The 20,282-nt window shown below is 33.5% G+C and overlaps 4 protein-coding genes across 5 annotated transcripts; 3 read left to right on the top strand and 1 right to left on the bottom strand.

The window, feature by feature from the left end:
• Positions 1–2,367: 2,367 nt before the first annotated feature.
• On the top strand, positions 2,368–5,581 carry LOC125056747 (sorting nexin-20). Its single transcript, XM_047660024.1, has 4 exons — positions 2,368–2,779; positions 3,036–3,257; positions 3,382–3,575; positions 4,153–5,581. Exons 1-4 carry the CDS (start codon positions 2,561–2,563, stop codon positions 4,277–4,279), a joined length of 762 nt encoding a protein of 253 aa, XP_047515980.1. The 5' UTR covers positions 2,368–2,560; the 3' UTR covers positions 4,280–5,581.
• Positions 5,582–8,707: 3,126 nt separating this feature from the next.
• On the top strand, positions 8,708–9,872 carry LOC125056755. The gene is made up of 2 exons (XM_047660033.1): positions 8,708–9,018; positions 9,567–9,872. Exons 1-2 carry the CDS (start codon positions 8,783–8,785, stop codon positions 9,790–9,792), a joined length of 462 nt encoding a protein of 153 aa, XP_047515989.1. The 5' UTR covers positions 8,708–8,782; the 3' UTR covers positions 9,793–9,872.
• A 6,313-nt stretch (positions 9,873–16,185) lies between these two features.
• On the top strand, positions 16,186–18,050 carry LOC125056605 (putative nuclease HARBI1). The gene is made up of 2 exons (XM_047659790.1): positions 16,186–16,854; positions 17,234–18,050. The coding sequence occupies exons 1-2, from the start codon at positions 16,552–16,554 to the stop codon at positions 18,014–18,016; spliced, it is 1,086 nt and encodes a 361-aa protein (XP_047515746.1). The 5' UTR covers positions 16,186–16,551; the 3' UTR covers positions 18,017–18,050.
• On the bottom strand, positions 18,051–19,980 carry LOC125056606 (myb/SANT-like DNA-binding domain-containing protein 3). 2 transcript variants are annotated; one of them, XR_007118080.1, is made up of 3 exons: positions 19,104–19,980; positions 18,674–18,906; positions 18,051–18,459 (listed from the first exon to the last, which is right to left on the bottom strand). XR_007118080.1 is itself a non-coding variant. In XM_047659792.1 (3 exons), the coding sequence occupies exons 1-3, from the start codon at positions 19,281–19,283 to the stop codon at positions 18,065–18,067; spliced, it is 786 nt and encodes a 261-aa protein (XP_047515748.1). In that variant the 5' UTR covers positions 19,284–19,980; the 3' UTR covers positions 18,051–18,064. The 2 variants fall into 2 exon arrangements, 1 of the variants encoding a protein (XP_047515748.1); XM_047659792.1 differs by having other exon boundaries at positions 18,674–18,884.
• Between the last annotated feature and the right edge of the window lie 302 nt (positions 19,981–20,282).

Here is a 20,282-nt window from a genome sequence, read left to right as displayed (position 1 = left end):
GCTCTTGTTTGTTTTATGTTCCAGAGACTTCGTACCATAATTAAATAGGATTGTTATGGAATGAAAATTAATACATATATAATATTATAATTAAATATCTTTGTTATTATAAGTTTATTTTTGTTTCCATGACTAAAACGGTGAAGTTTTATTTTGGTTTTAAAAATTGATAATATTCTGGAGACTAGCTTCTTTTATTCTATGCTTCTTTTATCTGGGAAACAGTGTGTAAGCGTAATTTATGAAATAAACGCTAGTGCAGGCGCAGGTCTTGAACCCTTGTCAGTTTAAGAGTCCATTTTACAGTTGAAATTTCAAAATCATAAAATGTCAATGTTTTATATTTTAATCCTTATAATCTACGTAAAATGTATGTACTACATTCATCTTATAATAATAACTAAACTATAGGGAGCGTCTAATAAATAAGAATGGATACCAAGTAATATGTTTAAATGCTGATGAGTTTAGGTTCCTAAATTCAATAGAATTTTTTCTTACCGTGGCCTCCTATATATCCTCCTATTTGAATCGCTAGACCGAACGAAAGAACAATAACTATTTTTTTAACTGTCTAATAGATGATTCAATGATGATAACAATAAATAAAATCTAATTATTATTTTAAATAGTTCGTCAATCACAATAAGCTATTGTGTATATATGTATATATGTGTGTTATTTTTTTGGTAACATTTTTATCAAATCAAATCAAATCAAATTCATTTAATCATATGGGTAACACATTGTACACTTATGACTTGTCAGTAAATAAATACATATTAATGCTTCTAATTTTACATTTAGTGCCAGTTCTCAAATCAAGGGCGTAGAACGGAAGAGAAGAACTGGCAATAAACTTTCCGCCACTCTTTTTAATCGCCATGTTTTTTAAACGTTTCCATCAAATTTTGATAGGAATATCTTGGTGTTTACAAAATTTCAGTTCCATAATCATTATAGTTTTGCAGCACGTTGCCAGAATACGATTTCTGGCATCGAAGATTCACACCGCGAAAAAGTCGGTGGTGATCTCCCTCGGTCAGACAAAGTCGAGTTGGACGCGAAGAGACAGCCCGGACTTCTCCTTCGCGGTGTGTGTGAGTCATTCTCAAAATTCCATTAGACAGCTTTGGCGAGAGACCAAAGACTTGAGTCCCCTTAGAAAGGTGGGTCAGTCTCTCGCCAACCTTGGCAATGTGCTCTAACTTTGCCTTAGCGATTTCGTATTTTTCATATTTTGGAGGCAGAGTTATATGCTTTTTATGTTCGCTAGTATTGGCATCACGAGGTGTCCGCTTCTGCCCAGGCCATGCTTTAAAACATTCTCGCTTTCGACGCGAGGCCGCCTTGCAAGAACGCTTAAACCAGGACTGTGATCTGCTACTGATCGGCACCGCAGAAAATGGAATAAAGAGTTCCCTGTAGAACCACTTCGACGACAGCGACGGAATCTGGAGCTTCTATCGAAAAGCATATAAACCCCCAAGTGTAGGACATAAAGTAAGCATCCCGTCCCAATCTGCAGACGACAGCCCTCAAAGCGGAGCCGTGGAGGGCGCGTAGTGGGCACAGTACTCCGGACTACACAATGATCCGAAGAACCTAGAGGAGGGTCGACGGAGACTTGGTAGTTTGGATGTGAAGTCAACAGAAGGTCCAACAAAGATGGTGTGACCATCCACATCTGGTATTCGCGTAATTGCAGAAACCATTTGTGTCAGATCATATGCCAAGGCAAAGTCATGAAAAGACCTACCCGCAAGATCGATGGTATCAGAGCCAAGTCAGTCGGCATGATCATGGTCGGTAAAGCTGCCAAGTATCACGATTTCAGCTGGCGGGACCTTTTCGAGCAGGTAATCTGTATTCATTTGGATGTGCTCAATGAGTCGGTCAGTTTCGGAATTTATGCTATGGAATTGTAAACAACATGTTTACAATTTCACCACAGACCACAATTTGAAACAAAAAACTACTGTCACAACAAACGTTTGCCAAAAGAAAGACTTTAAAAGTAATCAGCTGTTGTCGTGATCGCCATCTTGTTTTAGATTATTAATATTAATCAACACGCTGGCTTTCGTTCAGACAGATAGATAAACGTTTTTGACGCTGCTTTATTTAAATCAAAATGCTAGCGAGTTGATTGAATATCTTTAATTAACTGTCTAGAGATTCAATTAACTCTCTGATACATATATATTTGTAAATTGTGAAATTTTAGTAAATATATTTTTATTATAGATTAAATCGTATAGGATGTTAGAAGAGTTTGCATTATCTACAGACTACATTCTACGCTTTGGAAACATTATTATGACTGGTGTAAACTGTAAACACTAATCTCAAATCTGTGATTCTTTGATCTTTCAATTAAGTATTATTTTATTTTATTATTAAGAAATAAATTAACTTAATTCAGTTTTAGTTTAAACTAAGTGTAAAACTGTTACGAACATTTTACTCTCTAAACTATGTATAGGACGTGATTCATTCGAAGTAACAAAGCTCATTGTGTTATAAAACATTTCCGTGCTTTGTTCTCATAAAAATAATCATGTTCAACTTAAAATTCGAAATTGTATCCTCACGTACTGTAGAAGGTGTGGATAAGGAAAATAAATTTGTTGCCTATATGGTGCAAGCTAGACAGTCAAGAATAATCGACTCAGAGCCTGCCAATGTTGAAAGAAGATACACCCACTTTCTAGACCTTTATAATGGTCTTAAGAAAGAGCGACCAGCATTGCTAAATAATATTTCCTTTCCGCGTAAGGTTGGTAATCCATAATTATACTTGTCCAAACATATTCGTTTACCTTGAGTATTATAAATAATTTTAGAAATTGATTCTTAAATTATGTATAATACCTTAAAAAGAGATTGATTTTAAACTGTAATTTAATTAACTGGACTTTATTTACAATAAATTGGATTAAATTTGAGAAAAGAGTTTGATAAAAATCTGATTATTTAATTTGTTTTGAACAAAAGACTTTTCACTGATAACATAAACCTTTGTGTTATTACAGATTTGTTTTGGAAATTTTGATCCTAGTTTAATATCATCACGATGTGCTGGCTTTGAGGTACTCTTAAATTTAGTTGCAAGTGAGTCGCAGCTGAGGGACTCGGTGGCTGCCATAGCTTTCTTTCAAGATGTGGAATTAAATGAAGCAAGACGTCTTATTGGCGAAGAGAAATATGACCAAGCTTTCTCAGTATTGGAAACAGGCTTTAAGTTATTAAGTAAGGTAAAAGTTTTACAACATTTTTTCATTCAATTAAGGTATTGGTTAATTTTTATTAGATAAAAATTAGATCAATACCTTTTATAGACATATTTACTGGTTTTTTAAATAAAGTTTCTCATTCCAGGTATACACAGACAGATCACGAGTAGTTCTAAGCGCACTATGCCGTATAGTGGCATGTGCTGGCTGCAGCGGTGGTGCTTTGGCTGGACCAGGTGAACGATGGGCACAGCTTGCCCTGAGAAGATATGAAGCTGTTAGTGACTCTGACCTACTCCTCATGTATATTCCATTGCTTCACACTTGTATATCTATATGGTATGTACTGGCTTCTATACTATAGTAGTACAGATGTTTGTAAAAGCAAATGAAGGTGAATATTTTGTTTGATATTTTCAATAGACTATACATAGTAAGAAAACATAAACATTCAATTTATATGGACCTAAGGTTGAACATTCTAAATCAAGCAACTGTTGTTAGTGATGATTTCAATATGGAATTATCTTGCAACCAAGTTTGATGACTCTTTTTTATGAATAATTTATCATTATTAACTTATAAATGAATTGTTATTTAAATCTAATAAGAATTTTATAAATATAATTATGTTATAAAGGAGGCATGCATTGTACTTTCAGAATTGTATTTGTGAAATAAACCTACAGATAATAAGAGATTGTAAATTTTTTTTTTCAATATAAAATGACTTATTAAAAATAAACTAATCTAATTGATTTGACTACATTGTTTGATACCAAATTAGATATTTTATCTTAATTTTGGGGATAATTACATTGAGATTTCTTTCTAAATATGGGTCATGTATGCAGATACATTTCTGTGCTTGTGTTTTTTTGTGTGGCCTGCAAACTCAGAATAAAATTTATTTTAGGGAGACATTGGGTCGTGATAAATCAAAGCTAGTGGAGGAGTTAAACAGTCTCCGAAAACAAGGAATGAAAGTGGACTCCGTACCAAGTCTAATGGAAGCTATTGACAATTTAAGTACATCAGTATAACATTATTTCAAAAGTAATTTGTAAGTGATTATATAAATACTTGATCTGGCAATAACTATTAAATCATCTAGGACAAAAATATTTGGTTAATTTTAATACATGTTTGTTGTTTATGACTATTCAATTTTTTTTTTAAAGTTTATAATCTGTATAAATTATTTATTGTTTTAATATATTTTGCAATTTTAAAAGAAAAATCTTATCGCTATTTATTATAGTTTATAAGTGTTATAATTTATCATTATATAAAATCAATTCGATAATATAAAATTGTATATAATTGACATCAAAGTTTGTGAAGTTAGTTGTAAGCATAAATATGTATGTATATAAGAATGACTAGTTACAAAATAAGCGTTATATAATACTAACTTAAAAAATTTAAACCAAAATAATGCTTTACCTTTGTAATCACTAAGTTAGTGCCTAAAATTGTGATATTTCTAATTAACTCTCATTTCGCGGTAATTTGCATTGTTTATGACTACTCACGAATCTATGATAAGAACAGATACAAAACTAAACGTAATTGTGTCGAGTTTTTCAATTAATAAAGAAGATATTGTTTTAAAATGTATTCAATATTAACGTTAATATTATAATTTCAATTTAAAAGTTACTGTTACATATTTAGGGATATAAACGTGATTTCTTTTATCATATTCGCGATTATAGACGGTAAAGTAGGTTTCGGAATGTTTTTCTTAACTTAAACTCAAAAGTCAAAAGTTTAATAATTAGTAACTATTAACATTCTTACATAATTGATCTGAATATTATAAGATAATTACGTATGTGATGGTTGATTTTTTACCGACATTGAAAAACAAAGGAGGAACAAAGGAGAAAAAATCTATAAAGTCTTTTCCTCTTCATTTATCTATCTCGTGGATTTTGTAATGATATATTGTTGATATTATTTATTAGGTTACGGTAGCTATGTGCTATTTTATTATTTTATATTATTATTTCTCACTATGATATATTAAATAATGCTTGTCGACTGTCAAAATATGTAGACGAAAAATTAAAAAATGGGTATAATATGCTGGAAACGCTTAAAAGTGTTTAATTTTAATAAATTAAGCTATAAAGTAGAGGTTCAAAACCTCTGTTTTAAGCAAGAAGGCATGAATGGTCTATATTTACCTTTAAGTAACGGTCAGATGAATTCACCTTATTAAACAAAAAGCAATATTTTATGAAATTCACAATGCTAAATCATAGTTAACTTTAGTTAACGTTTTATACATTTGTAGCTCATATACATAATATTATGAAATAAAATATACATATTCGGGCCATGTTGTTTTAGTTCAATGAATTCCCTATTAATATCTATGAAACTATCAGTAAGATACAATAATTATAGATATAGAAATAAGTAGGTATATATAGTTTTATACGTGCACAGAAGGCTGATGGCTCATATAGGTAATTCAATTAATGTTATTGATTTAATATATAATTCGATTAATCAAAGAAACAGGTTAAGACCCAGGGTTGTCGCGCTACTGGATTATTATTTAGACGTCATTCGACCTTTTATATTAAATTACACTTCTGTTTGAACCTTCGTACCAACTGCAACTGTCCTTTCATAGAACCTACTAAAACAACAAAATGCCTAGGATTAATGATTATTTTGTTGGGGCCCTCAAATAAACTACCTCTGTTCTAGAGAACACTGACTTATAAATGTATTCAAACTCCTTAGAAAACTCTTATTTACATATAATCAAGATAGTGTATACGGATTGTGCCAGTCGATATCATCTTACTGCGTCTCGGTATGCTGAAATTTGAGTGTGCTCAACGCGCTACTCTTTAGATATCCTATATGAAACCTTACTCTACTACTCCAAAACTTTTAATCCTTAGACAACTATACTTTATGGCAATATGTACCTATGTCGGGTATGTAGGGTAAAGCGTTGTCTATTGGACCTGTCGTACCTGGTCGTTCTAGAGAAGGAATAGGTCAAAACTCAAAATATCGGCCATAACCGACGAGCATGCATGGTGAATGTCATGAAATTTGATGAAGCGATCGAGGTACCATACCAAGGGGAAATCCGTGGTCTATGACTATCCGTTCAAGAAAAAGGCGTATAATAAAGCGTCGAAGGGATAGAAATAGTGTAAAGAAATAAATCATAACGATCTGGCTTTACGATCCACAAAAATATTGTAAATTTTCATGACATATTTTCATCCATAAAAATACTCGTAATGTACTTATAATAGAACTTATCAAAGAACTTAATACCACGATATCACGAACATATTGAATATCGTAAAAATAGATGTTATTTTCTCATTTAGTAAATTGTTAAGGGATTCTCCGGGCAATTTTTCCCTTCATAAAGGTTCGTATAATGGTTATTGTCTGAATTGCTTAGCAATTTGTATACGGCGTTTAAATTAGTAAATATATAAGTTGTATCAGAATTTCTTTAATCTGTTATAACTATTGTTATTATGCTTTTATAATATAATGTTGTTGCGACTTGTATAGGATAAATAATTTTTGTTTCATTTCGTATACATATCTTAAAATATATAAATTACGTGTCACGTCGTTATGTCCGCTATGGACTCCTAACTACTTAACCGATTTCAATCAAATTTGCACACCGTGTGCAGTCTGATCTAACTTAAAAGATAGGATAGCTTACATAAATATATAATTCTACTGTATGTGTGTATGTCACTGAATTCCTCTTAAACGGCTAGACTGATTTGAATGATTTTGTTTGTATGCGTTTTGGGTGGAGCCCTGGATGGTTTAGATTCACAAATCAGCCCGGCAGGTGGCGCTGCAGTCGGTACTTTCATACTTAGTTTTATATCCTAATCGCTTGAAATATCATGCAGCATCACGTCTGTCGCGTCCGCTAGTATAATATATAATATATATTATATTGAACACAATTGAAATATACTATATAATATGTATACATATTTATTAGATAATAATAAAGCAACATATTATATACTTGAGTATACTAAAGCATTGTAAGGTGTATTTGATTTTAATGCCACACACCGAACAGCCAAGTCAGCGAATAAAAAGCGTAGACAAACAAGTTCTCAAAGTTTGCTTAAACGCGGCCGGTAACAACTATAAATCTGCCGTCTAGATTTACGAGGGGCCTCCGCAAATCGGTTTATATTTTCGATAAATAAAATTGGCGCGGGTTTTGCGAGGTAAGCAGAGGCAGTTAGGAGCACGTCGCCAGCTGCAACATAAACCCGGCTACCCTAGCGTTTTCTTGCTGACAATTTTTTCCCGCTACGGTCATTACGCAGCTGGGCCCGAGACAAAACGGCGAATCGTTTAAGCTCTACTGAGACCATCCAATTTTATTGTGTAGGTATCTAGTTGAAATTGATATGCCGAACGGTCACTTGCGTCACGTGTGACGGACATTCATGGGTGGTAGCCCTCAAATATTGTATGATATTCTCGGTTATAAGTAGGCTTAGATGAAATTTCTTACATCCTTTATTTTCCAGGTCCATTGGTCAAGGGTTATTTAAGTTAATTGTCCAAATGCACAGCACGAAAGCACAGATATAAATATGTGTGTAATCCGTGTTCAATGTTCACGTAACATCATAGAGACGTGCGAAAAATGAATGGGAGTGAGTGAAACTAAAACTTGAGTAGTCACTATTCAGAAGAATTAAAAAAAATTCAATGCTTCACGCATTCAAATACCGGCTAGTCAATAATGTATTTCTCTATGTTCTATGAGTAATTCTAATTGTATGAAAAGCGGGGAAACAAATCCAATACGTTTTTGACATATAACATTCATAAGTCGCACTAAGTCTCGACTTTGAATCTAATAAGACCTTAAAAAGGAAGGTATGACGTATAAACACTATTTTTGTTGAAAGTTGCAGAAATCGATGTTACGTATCTATATTTAGACAAAATTAGGAAATTCTTTATTATGATTTAAAAATAAATAAATCAGTGGCGCTACAACGTCTTTAGGTCTTGGCCTCAGATTTCTGAATCTGTTTCATGATCATTTTTAAATCTAATAGGCAAGTAGGTGATCAGCCTCCAGTGCCTGACACACGTCGTCGACTTTTTGGGTCTAAGACATGTCGGTTTCCTCACGATGTTTTCCTTCACCGTTCGAGCAAATGTTAAATGCGCACATAGAAAGAAAGTACATTGGTGCACAGCCGGGGATCGAACCTACGACCTCAGGTATGAGAGTCGCACGCTGAAGCCACTAGGCCAACACTGCTCATTATTATTATGATTTAGCATTGCGAATTTTATAAAATATGATGAGACACAAATTAAAGAGTAAATAACAAATATGATTTATTATTATGTTAATGTTTTAAGTAAGAACATCCTTTTTGTATTGTCAAAAAAATTCTGTCATTCTGTAATGTCTATGCTTAATGTCCTGTCATTTTCAAATTGTGTATGGCTTATATCAAAATTTTAAAGTAATTCTAAACTTATAGAAAGTGATGAATTCAGATAGAAGTGACTATGATACAATCTCAATTGGCATTGGATTAGGTGTATTTTGCCTTCCGTTAACTTTACTAATCCCAGATTTCTCAGTGTGGAATGCCATACCAAAGTTCAGAGTGTCACGATTCCACATCATAGCTCAGTATCTCACTCCAAGGCAACTGAATATTGCATTAATTGTGGTGCAATTAGTGCTATTCTTATTTTTTCTCGAAATTCGGAAGCGAAAGTACGTAAGGTCTTTAAAATAGCTAAAGCTTCGAGAAAATATGACATGTAGGTTCAACCAGATCTTGGGAATCTATTTTGGCAGAGAGTCTCTTATGAGATGATGAAGGAAGATGAAGGCTATAGGCTAGATATATAACAACATACTATCACCGATTACGACGAAACCGCGGGGCACTAGTGGGGGGAGCTAGTGGGTTTTAAAACGTTATAATGCAATTCATTAAATTTTACAAATTAATGAATTGCAGATCTAAGTTCAGTTCAATTCTCGACGAAACTTATGTCTGGTTAGAAGCCACAAAATGATCACTAGTAAATAGACTGGGGAATTAATCTTTTTATTTGTATAATAGGAAAATGTTATAAAAGATTGATTGTTTTTAAATTAAATTGAAATGAAACATGTACGCAATGAGTGCGCGAAAAGTCAAGAATATTACATACTTATTTATATAATTATACTGAGAAATCAAAATGCTAACTTAGGTTAAGTATCTGCTTAACAACGTAACTGCATATCTATATATTCTGACTATGTATTTACAGACTTCAAGAAATGGTGAATGCAGTGATGACGGTGACAAGAGAAACAGATACCACCATGGATGAAGAGCGTGTGAAGCAGGCGGCTGCGGTCAAAGCCTGCGTACAGTTGCTGGATGTATCCACCGACCATTACGAAAACCTCGTCCTTCTGAAAGACGAAATTCGGAAGAGAGAGAAGTCTAAGCAGCATCCGCCGTTTATTGAACCTAGTACTTCGAGTGTATAAATTATGGGCGCAATTATTTTATAATGCATTGTATGTTTTTGTAACTAACCTATGAGTAATAAAAAGTATTTAAAATTTTTTCATTACTATATTTTACAGATATTAGGCAAGTAGACTATATAAAGAATAAATAAGTTTGTTAACATAATTTAAAGCCAAAATATAGGTTATTTCGTGTCCTTATTTCAGGTAATTTATCAATTTATATTTTAATTATTTTTTAAACTGGCTGCCCCCGCAAAGGTCTTGTTTTAATATGATTTTATTTAGCCTTTTTAGTAGCTGCATACCAACATATGGAACTCTTCTTCGGAATAAAAACCTAGGTAAGTACTAAATCAAACAAAATTTTTCATTATTTCCTAAGATCACTTTCACTATCACTATCACTTTCCTAAGAGTTCAAGGTATACATAAATAAAAAATACTCGGATTATTCCAGCCGTCTACGGACTTTGCCCTAGCAACATATACTTTAAACAATGTTATCAAATGCATTAAATCCGTATGAAAACGTATCATATAGAAATAATACGTTAATTGAAACAAGCATTTTATTTAAGTTGCAGCAAAAGTAGACGTGTTCATTAGAGCAAATGTCTCCGAGTTCTCGTGGGACATCGTTGACGCGAAAAAACCAATCTGGAGCCGGCAATTACTGCAAATGGCCTAATTAGATGCCGGTAGCTTGTGGCCACTTGGAAATATCGCCTTATTTACCACTGACTTCGACTAATAGGCAAATACAGGTTAATGCGGTATTTTACTGTAAAAAATACAAAATTAACGAAATTTTAAAATTTAAACACGTAAAAGTAACACCATAATTAAGTCGCCATATTTTTGAGTGTCATTTAAGTGGTCAACTTTAATTCTAGATAAAAACAATAGTGCTGCAAATTTACAGAATTCTAGAAAAAACATCTTGTTCAAAAGTAAAACGGAACATCAAAGTTGTTGATGATAAATTGCCCTTATTGATTGACAATTCAGTTAATCGTAAAAATGTCAATTTAATACATACTTGCCCTTATAAAATAGATATTAAAAAGTATAGTACAAGAGAGAATGAAATATATATAAGATATGAATTTGCTCTATAAATTGAAATTTGTTACTCCTATATGATACACACACCAAAAGGCTACGAGAGCTAAAAGTTTGCACCCGAACTGTCTGGGTATGTTTTAATATATAATATATATATATATATTATATAGGTATATAGTACATTTTAGACATACAGGAGTGATACTTAGGTCTAATTCTCGACGCTAAACCTTACCCTATCATCACAATGATCGTTATCTGTTATTTGTATCTATTCCACTTATGGTTTGACGAAATAACATCTAAAGTGTATGTAAACTATTATAACTATATATAGACCACAAATGGTTTCCCACTACTGTGCTTACTGCTTAAGCACGCCTCTTCCATTTAGACGAATCCGCCGGGAGCGGATCAGCAAAAATAAATAAAACTGTTATTGAGATAAGCATCTGCGGTGCGGCTTTCGCTAAGTCCCGCTGTGTCGCGCTGAACAATGTTCTGAGATATGTCGGGATTACGACATGCCGCAACTCGGTTCTCCTTCAAACCTGCCTCCTTTCTGCCGGCTTTCACAGCTGAAACCGCTTATAACAAACCTTTTAATATCACTATGAAGGAATGAAGGAAATAGTTGTTACTGTTTTTCTTTTAAGGAAATAAGAATGTCCTAACTTTATTCCCATAAATAATTTTAACGTGTTTCAATTATTCTTAGCGGTTAAGCGAGCGAACCTCAGTGATAAGGTCTCGAGTTCGAACTTACTGTGTAATGGAATTCTATTAAAGCATGGTCCTATAGTGAATTAAATTAAACTAAACGAATCAATTTGCCTATACAGACGATCAATGAGATTAGTAGCAATTAATAGAATGCATAAATGATGAACTACTGTGTTTTCCCCTGCTAAATAGTTTTAAATTACAAAATCACTCAATTAAAACTATATATTTGGTGTAACTAAAGTAAGGTCGTTGTAAGTAATTTAAATTTATTATCCATTATTTTTTAAGCCATAAAGTTAGTAACCATATTTTTTATTTTAAACTCTTGTGTAAAAATTATCACGCATAGATTACAAATACATCGTAAGATGGTCCGGAGCGCACCTGCGGCTTGCTCCGGATTAATTTCTCATCATTTCCCTGGAAATAATGCGAAGTGAGGAAAAATGCCACTGAGAGCTTCATCCCCAAGTTGATTAATAAAATCTAGGCGTTCAGAGTTACATTATATGTATACAATATACTATCGTTGATACATTATTATATATATTAAAATATGACAGTCTGCGTCCATTGATTTTACATTTCAAGTACATAATGTTTAATGTATTTTTATATGTAAGAGCTGGAGCTGTAATTATATACGAACATTGAAGCCAGTGAACATCCTCCTATATTCGTACATATATGTTGATTATGTAATATTTTATGTTTGGATTGCCTGGAAGAAACTGGTTTTAGCAGTAAGATCGCCCATTTACAACATTTCTCTTCGTTGATTTAATTTGATTTTACTTCTGTTTTGTGATATGGTGATGTAAATAAAGTGTTATTATTATTAGTTCCTGTAACTTAAAACCTTTTACGTGTGCTTAAGCACCTAAAAAGTTGTATTCTAAACTATGTAATATCTTTTTACATAAAAATCTATTGTGAATGTCTCTGACTAAGATAAGAATAAGTACCACGATAATTTAGTAGACAGATATGAATATAGAACGTCTTTGACAAACAAGACTATAATTATGGGACCCTCTTGAGACACAAATTTCTTTTCAAATAGGTATATGATTTTAACAGACGACATCGTAACCACAAAACACTGCATGCGATATTTTAGCCACAAGATGGCCGCAAGCATCTGTCGGTTTGTCGCTCTTCTCTTTAAATAACTGTACTTTAATACAATTATTTGCTATCATTATTGTTTGCGGTAAGAAGTTCACGCGAACACTTTCCTTTCCACAAATTACGCTTCGAGCTATGTAAATTGTTTGGAAATTCTTTAAATGCTTTACGAGCTAACTATCGCTATTATTGTTTTTTTTTAATTTGTGAGCCCCGGGTTATTCATAGTTCGAATATTGTTGTTGATTAATTTTGTAATGGTTGATATATTTATAAACTATTGTTTTAAATTTGTATTAGTTTTTTAATTCTACTAAGGGTATCAATATTCTTCGTGCAGTGTCGACCTTGTACTTGCTGGACGGTAGCAGGTCAAATTACGGTTAAACCAATGAATTTTTATTTGCAGTCATTAACACTGAACAGTAAAGGTGTTGCATGGTCATAGACAAAACCGGCATGTCTTATCAAACATGTATCAAGCATAGAAAGCCGATCACCAATGTTGATATTCTAAAGAAAGAGTGATTAAAGAATACAAATTTGTTTTTACCTTACTGGCGTGACCCGATATGTCCAATCAAAAAGCATGAAGTTTTTATAGAACAGATGGAAAATTGGGCAGGAGGCTCACCTGATGTTAATTGATATGGACATGGACACTCTCAATGCCAGAGGGCTCGCGAGTGCGTTGCGGGCCTTTAAGTTCCATTAATTCCATTATCATATCATTTTATATTGCGATTTCTGTGGAAGAGGTTTTTTATGTTCAAGCTAAAAGATTTTGTAAGAAAATTAAAGAATAAATTTACTAGAAACATTACTTGATAGAGTTCGATGAATACTTGGCTACTTTAAGGTCGAGGGCTCATAAATCCAAATTGTCTTGATCCACTCAGAATTATTTATGTTACTATTTATTGTATTAACATAAATTGGACATGAGTTATTTTATTACTCCGAATGAGCAGAACAAAGATTACGATTGTCAAATTTGTCATAGATCGTAAATGATATATTTGATTATAATGGATCGTGTCATGGTTTTAATGATCGTGGTAAATTGAAGTGATTTTTTTGTTTTAATATCTTACTATTATCTTCTTGATAAATCTATTTTTTATTCAGGCATATCATGGAGACGTCATTTGTTGACAATTTTGAACAAAAATTATCAACAAATGAATTATCTGGCAACTACCTCGGACAAAGAATTAGTCTAGCAATTCAAAGGGGGAACGCTGCCAGTATCTTCGGAACCTTGCCTAAAGGGACTCCTTTTAATGATATATTTTAGTTTATGTTAAGTTTAGTAATTTATTTCAATGTATATTATTTTATTATTATTAGTATTGTAGAATTTAATAATAAATTGTTAATCAACTATGTTATTCATTTTGAATATGAAATTCATATACATACATCGTATACGAGACATATGTAAAAAATCGCAAAGATAAACAATTGCGTAACCAAATGAGTTACTAAAGTCGCAGGAGTTCCGAAACAAAAAATTCATGAACGAAACTACTATTGATATAAAAAGGACTCCTTATTTTGCACTTTTTTAAAATTTTGATGAGAAAGAAAAAAACTTAAATTAGATAGATAGATATATTAAAAACTGAAATATAAATAAAGTCCATATGTATGATCAACCAATAGATAATTTTGGTTCTATAAAGAATAACGAAACTATCCCGTAAACTCTCGTTGTCTTCTTCAACAACATTCATAAACATTTGGTCGTTAAAATTTAATATCATTATGGTCCAGGGCTCAAATTTCTACATTATAACATATTTTGAATAAAGCCAAATCACGTTAATCATTATTTAATGTCCTTCGAGAGAAGTGCCCCTATTTTATTTAAATTGTTAACGATACGACACTCACGTACAGCTAAGCCTTTTCATCTGTCAAGATTTAACAGCTATGGAATTGGGTTATAATTTACGATTTTATCTCGTGACACCATGGGGGCTGTGGTCAGCGATCCGGTGAAAAAATGTGCAGCCGGAGTACGGCATAATGGTCAGCGGTTTCCCTCGCACCCGCCCTGTTATGACTTGCCAAAATAGAGTCATAATAATGAGAGATGGTCCCGTAACTTGTGCGTAATTTAGAGCGAATCGTAACGACCGCCCGCGGCATCACGGCTTTCCGTGTTGCCCTGTCGGGGGTGATTTAGAATCACTTTTGTTGGTCAGTTTGTGACTCAATTATTATTGTCCGCATTTGCAGTCAATACATCGCTTTATTGTTATAAATAGGGGAGTGAGTGGTTAGACCGTGTGTGGTATAATGTATGAGTGTGGCGTATTGAGTGCGCGTGATTGATACAGTTGCCAGCCGGTGTGACAAATAGTTGGAGTGAAGGAGGCAAGGCATCTTACCATAAATAAGGATTACGTTCGTGACCACATAGTCTTGTGGAGTGGACACGACAGCCTTTGTAACGGCGCTACGCCGCACTTGTCTAGCGATACCGCTTGCAAACGAATATTTTAGGGCAAATTTGCATTGTGCTACCCGATTGGTACTTGGCTTGAACAATATGATAATGAAACATTAATTTTAAGTAGTTAAAATGAACAATTCCGTAATTATAACTTGCGTATAGGTTTCTTATATATTATTCTGACTTAGATTTCACGTAGAGTAAATTAGGCACATCTCAAGAAGAACTTTACCAGTTCCTAGGCTTGACAGAGACGTTTGGAAAGCAACAGTTTATGGGCTCACGGAGAAATCTTGGTGAAATTCAGATCAGTGATTTGTGTGCTCACATAACTCACGATCTTAGAGTAATCATCATTATTTTGTAATTTTATGGGAAGTAGTACGTAACTTATTATTTACAGAAATAATATTTTTTAAAGAGTACATTTAGCAATATTAATGTCGCTACTTTAAGGAGAAATGTAATACTGTGCATATAATTCCCAATTCTAATTATCTCTTTAAAATAGATATGTATATATATTAAATAATGATAATCCTGTGAAATTACCTACAGCTTCGTGTGATGTTTTCCTCACAAAACTAATCTTTCAATTTAAACCTAAGATAAGCGCGTTGAACCAAACAAACTTTTCAGATTTATATTAGAATAGCTGCCAGGACATTTCTAGACCAGAATTATTTTAAAATTAATTAAACTTTGAAACAGTTAGGACGGCTTACATCTGAATGGAGACGTGAGTTGTCTCGGGTGTTTAGAGTTAGTTCCGCAATTAACTTAGGGTGAGATCTATAGTCCGCACTTGGACTTTGCTCAGACTTACCTTACGAAAAACTTTGCTTAGTGTACACTAAGGTTAAACTATGATTTCGTATTTATAGACATTTTAACGGTTAGATTAAGCTAAGCCCAAGCTAAGACAGCAAATGTCAAAATACAAATTGATGTTTCATTTCATGCAATACTTTGTTTATTATCCTTTAAAAAAGTAAACAATAACAAATATTTAAACATCTAAAACGGTACACATATATCTTCAATTTATTGTTATTTATGTATTTATTTATTTTATTATTGCAATAACTAGAAATTTACGAGTAACCTTTAGAAAATGTATTTAAAGATGGCAATAATTTTGTTACGTAGAACGGATCGCATTGTTTTGGCAACAGCAACAGAGAACTTGTATCAACAATTCAAAAGTTTCAACCGCTTTTTCACTTCTCTGTTTCTGTTTGTTTGAGCATATAAATATTTATTAAAACAACGACTGGCTTTGTGACTTGGACCTGTACCGATCCCGTATACCTACTTAAGACCTACGCTTTCCTGAAGGACTGTGACGTTTTGTGTTTTGGCTTTGATACGAATTTTCAATATCGAAAGTGACAATGGAGAATATAGAGAGAGTTCTAACTTCAATAGAAAACATTGAAACGTTAGGAACTGCAGCCGATATGAATCCCCGTATGCCTAAGCTATATGTTCGGAACGAATACAACCAAAATCCTTTCGAGCTGTACAGTGAGAATGAATTTAAAAGAAGGTACCGTTTTTTTAAACACACGGTACTAAATGTGATCCTGCCACTGATAATTACAAACTTACAACCTTTTAATAACAGAGGATTGCCAATTCTACCGCAATTGCAAATACTTATTGCATTAAGGTTTTATGCAACTGGATGTTTTCAGGTAATATTGTGGTCATAAATATGTATTGTTTTTCGATTTGATATAGACAGTACTTTCAGATTGTCAGTCCAGTGGGCCAGAATGCGTCCCATGCTATTTTTGCTTGTTCTAGGTCACTATCGGACAAATTGTTATTGCCAGTTCACCTTACAGACAGCTATATTGGTATCCTTTGTTTTCTGACGGATCACCTCATTTCTAATTTGATCCTTCAGAGAAATACCAAGCATAGCTCTCCCCATTGCTCGCTTAACCAGTGTCAGTGATGTTTCTTCACCATGCATCATCATTGGCAGGACACACTGGTTGAAGACATTTGTCTTCTGACTTTCAGAAGCATAACATATATGTAACTAATAATTATTCCTTGAAATTACAGATGGTGTGTGGTGATTTGAACAGCATAAGCCAATCTTCAGTGTGCTTAATTGTAAATAAAGTTTCCGCAGAGTTGAGTAAATTACTTCCTAGATTTGTGAATTTTCCAAGAAATATGACCACAGTCAAAAGGAAGTTTGAAGAATTAGGAAAATCTAATACGCACCATGGCCTAAATAATATAATCGGAGCTATTGACTGTACCCACATTAAAATTAATAGACCCAGAGGTATCACCCACTCTGAAGCATACAGGAATAGAAAAGGGTATTTTTCTGTAAATGTGCAAGCTATAATAGGGCCTGATCTCGAAATATTTGATATAGTGACTAGGTGGCCTGGAAGTTCACACGACAGCAGGATATTTAGAAACAGCCAGGCGTATGCAAGACTGGTAAATGGTGAACTAGAAGGAGTTTTAGTAGGTGACAGCGGCTATCCAGCACTGAACTTCATGTTAACACCACTTTTGAATCCACAAACAAGAGCTGACAATAATTATAATTATTCTCAATTGAGAACTAGGAATATTGTTGAAAGGTTTTTCGGAGTGTGGAAAAAGAAATTTCCATGTTTGCAGAGAGGACTACGATCAAAATTGACAAATACCAGCAACATAATTATAGCTTGTGCTGTATTACATAATATAGGTATACAGAGAGGGGATGTTTATGACGATGGTGATCTTACTGATCAAACACCAGAAGTCGAACAACACAGAAACAATGAAAGATCTACTACAGGTCTAGCATTCCGGCAATCTGTGATTGCACAATTTAACTAGGTTGGTTTGGTAATAAAGAAAATTAAAACAAAAATTGTTTCATTTTAATCATTTATTTTCAGATTCTTTTTTAAACTGTAAAATTTCTAGTTCTAATTTATATTTATGTCGAAGAAATTCGATTTCTAACTGATTTTTTAGTTTCATGTGTTCCACTTCTATCTCAAATTTTTTTTTGTTGTTGTCTAACTCTTGCCACAGCAATTTTTTTTTAATATCCTCAAATGAAGTTTTATTTTTTCTGATCGCTGATGGTGTAGCTGATAGCTGAGAGGGTTCACTTTTAGTGGTGACCTCAACACTGGTTTCCGTTAACCCAGCTTCATCAGTCCAGTCCTGGCTTGTTCCCGGCTGAATTACAGATTCAAGTGTGGCCTCTATACTGGACACTCTTGCCCTCTTTGGTCTCCAGCTTTCACCGTCGTTGTCATAACCAGTACCAGCTATAAAAGTAAACAGTCAAATAAGTTATCATATAGGTATGTCTTTTATTGGTTAGAATAAGATAACATGCAGGTCAACTAATATACCTGTCCAGAAGTCTGGTAGGGGTGAGAACAGAGTGTTGTCACATACTTTGGGAGAGGCCTATGTTTAGCAGTGGATGTGAGTTGGTTGAAAATGATGAGGAATTATATCTATGGGAAATGATCTTACCTTCTACTGTAGTTAATGTGTCACAGTCTATTGGCACATCTATTGATGGCATTATTTGTGGCATGACTGCAATCACTTGAGTGTCCATTGGCCCCATTTCAGGCGGTGCTGGTCCTCCTCCTGTCCTCTTCCTTTGGGCTTCAAGGGTTTTGGCATCCCTAGCTTTTGCCTTCATATTTTGCCACATCTTTTTTAATTGTTTAGAATCAGCCTAAAATCGAAAAAAAATTGTACTGAAATATAAAAGTTCATATGACAAACATGAAAATTTTATCAAACCAAAATTTACCACCAAGGTTACATTAGCATTGCTTTGGCTTTGGCTCATTCTATCCTTGTACCTAACTATACTCTTGTTATATATCTATCTTTGTAATTATCGTACAGCATATTGATATTTATAGATAGTGTATGTTGGTGGATTACTTACAGTATGTGACACGTTAGAGTTATTAAATTCTATTGCTAATTCTTCCCAAGCCTCGTGTTTCTTTTTTTGGGAAACGGCGTCCGTCTTCCTGTTCTCTAGAATGCCAATCTTTGACTGAACCAACTGTACAAGCAGTTGCCTCTCATATTCCGAGTAAGGCTTCTGTTTTTTTTTATCCATTTTTTGTGAGCGAGTCCGGTCCGAGTGAGAATAGCCGTGGTCAGTCGTTTAAGCAGGTACAAAATCCGTTGAGCAAGCAAGGTCGTCAGGTAATAAAAGGTAGAAGATTCAGGTAATCGAAAATAACGGTCAACGGATGTGAAGCGATTAGCGAGAGACGAAGTTGGTTTGCTTATTATATTATGTAGTTTGAATTTTGTTGTCAACATATGCCAGTGCTGCCAGATGACAGATACGATATCACACCAGTTATTTATAAGATCTCTCAAAAATGGGGTTGAACACTTATATAAATAATGTAAATAAACAACAATAGATACCATAATAATGTGTAATTATTTTATTTCATGCATTTCATAGGTATTTATCAAGATCATTTAAAATTTCTTTGAATTCAAATTCTATTTTTCCCAAAGTCTATGGAACTCTGATACCAAATGGCAACACCGTTCATTAAAAACCGACAAAAATAAAAAGTCCAGTAAAAGATATGATGGTAGAGCAAATTTTAGGCCATTATTTTTGTTAGGCTTATAGTCAAAGTTTTTGGTAAGTCGTCGATTTCGTGGACTTGAGATTAAGCTAAGCCAACACTAGGGAGGGATTCGCAGTTTGCTCTATAAATACCGACTGTGTCTTAGCTCGATAGTTAAGTCAGAGTAAAGTCCAAGTGCGGACTATAGATCTCACCCTTAGTAACTGATAGCACTCGACAGAGTTTCCTTGTGTATTTGTTAAGTAGATTGTAAATTCACGAGTCGGTAGACTTGAATTTCCTCCATTAGAGGCTAAGGTTGCCATCGTCACTGAAAGACAAACAACTTATAAACTTTTACTTAAATGACTGTATGATTTTGCCAAAATAAATAGTTCTGAAGCGCAAAGGCGACTCAATTTCTATTTATCATAGAATAATTTCTGTTAAATATAAAATATTAAAACGGAGTCTATTTTATCTAGATTCGACTATAAACTTTATTTATTTTCTATATTTGCACG

This window comes from Pieris napi, chromosome 15 (genome assembly GCF_905475465.1).
Source record: "Pieris napi chromosome 15, ilPieNapi1.2, whole genome shotgun sequence".
NCBI lineage: Eukaryota > Metazoa > Arthropoda > Insecta > Lepidoptera > Pieridae > Pieris > Pieris napi.
Note: the sequence above shows the minus strand (reverse complement) of the source record. Positions and strands in the feature narration are given on the sequence as shown.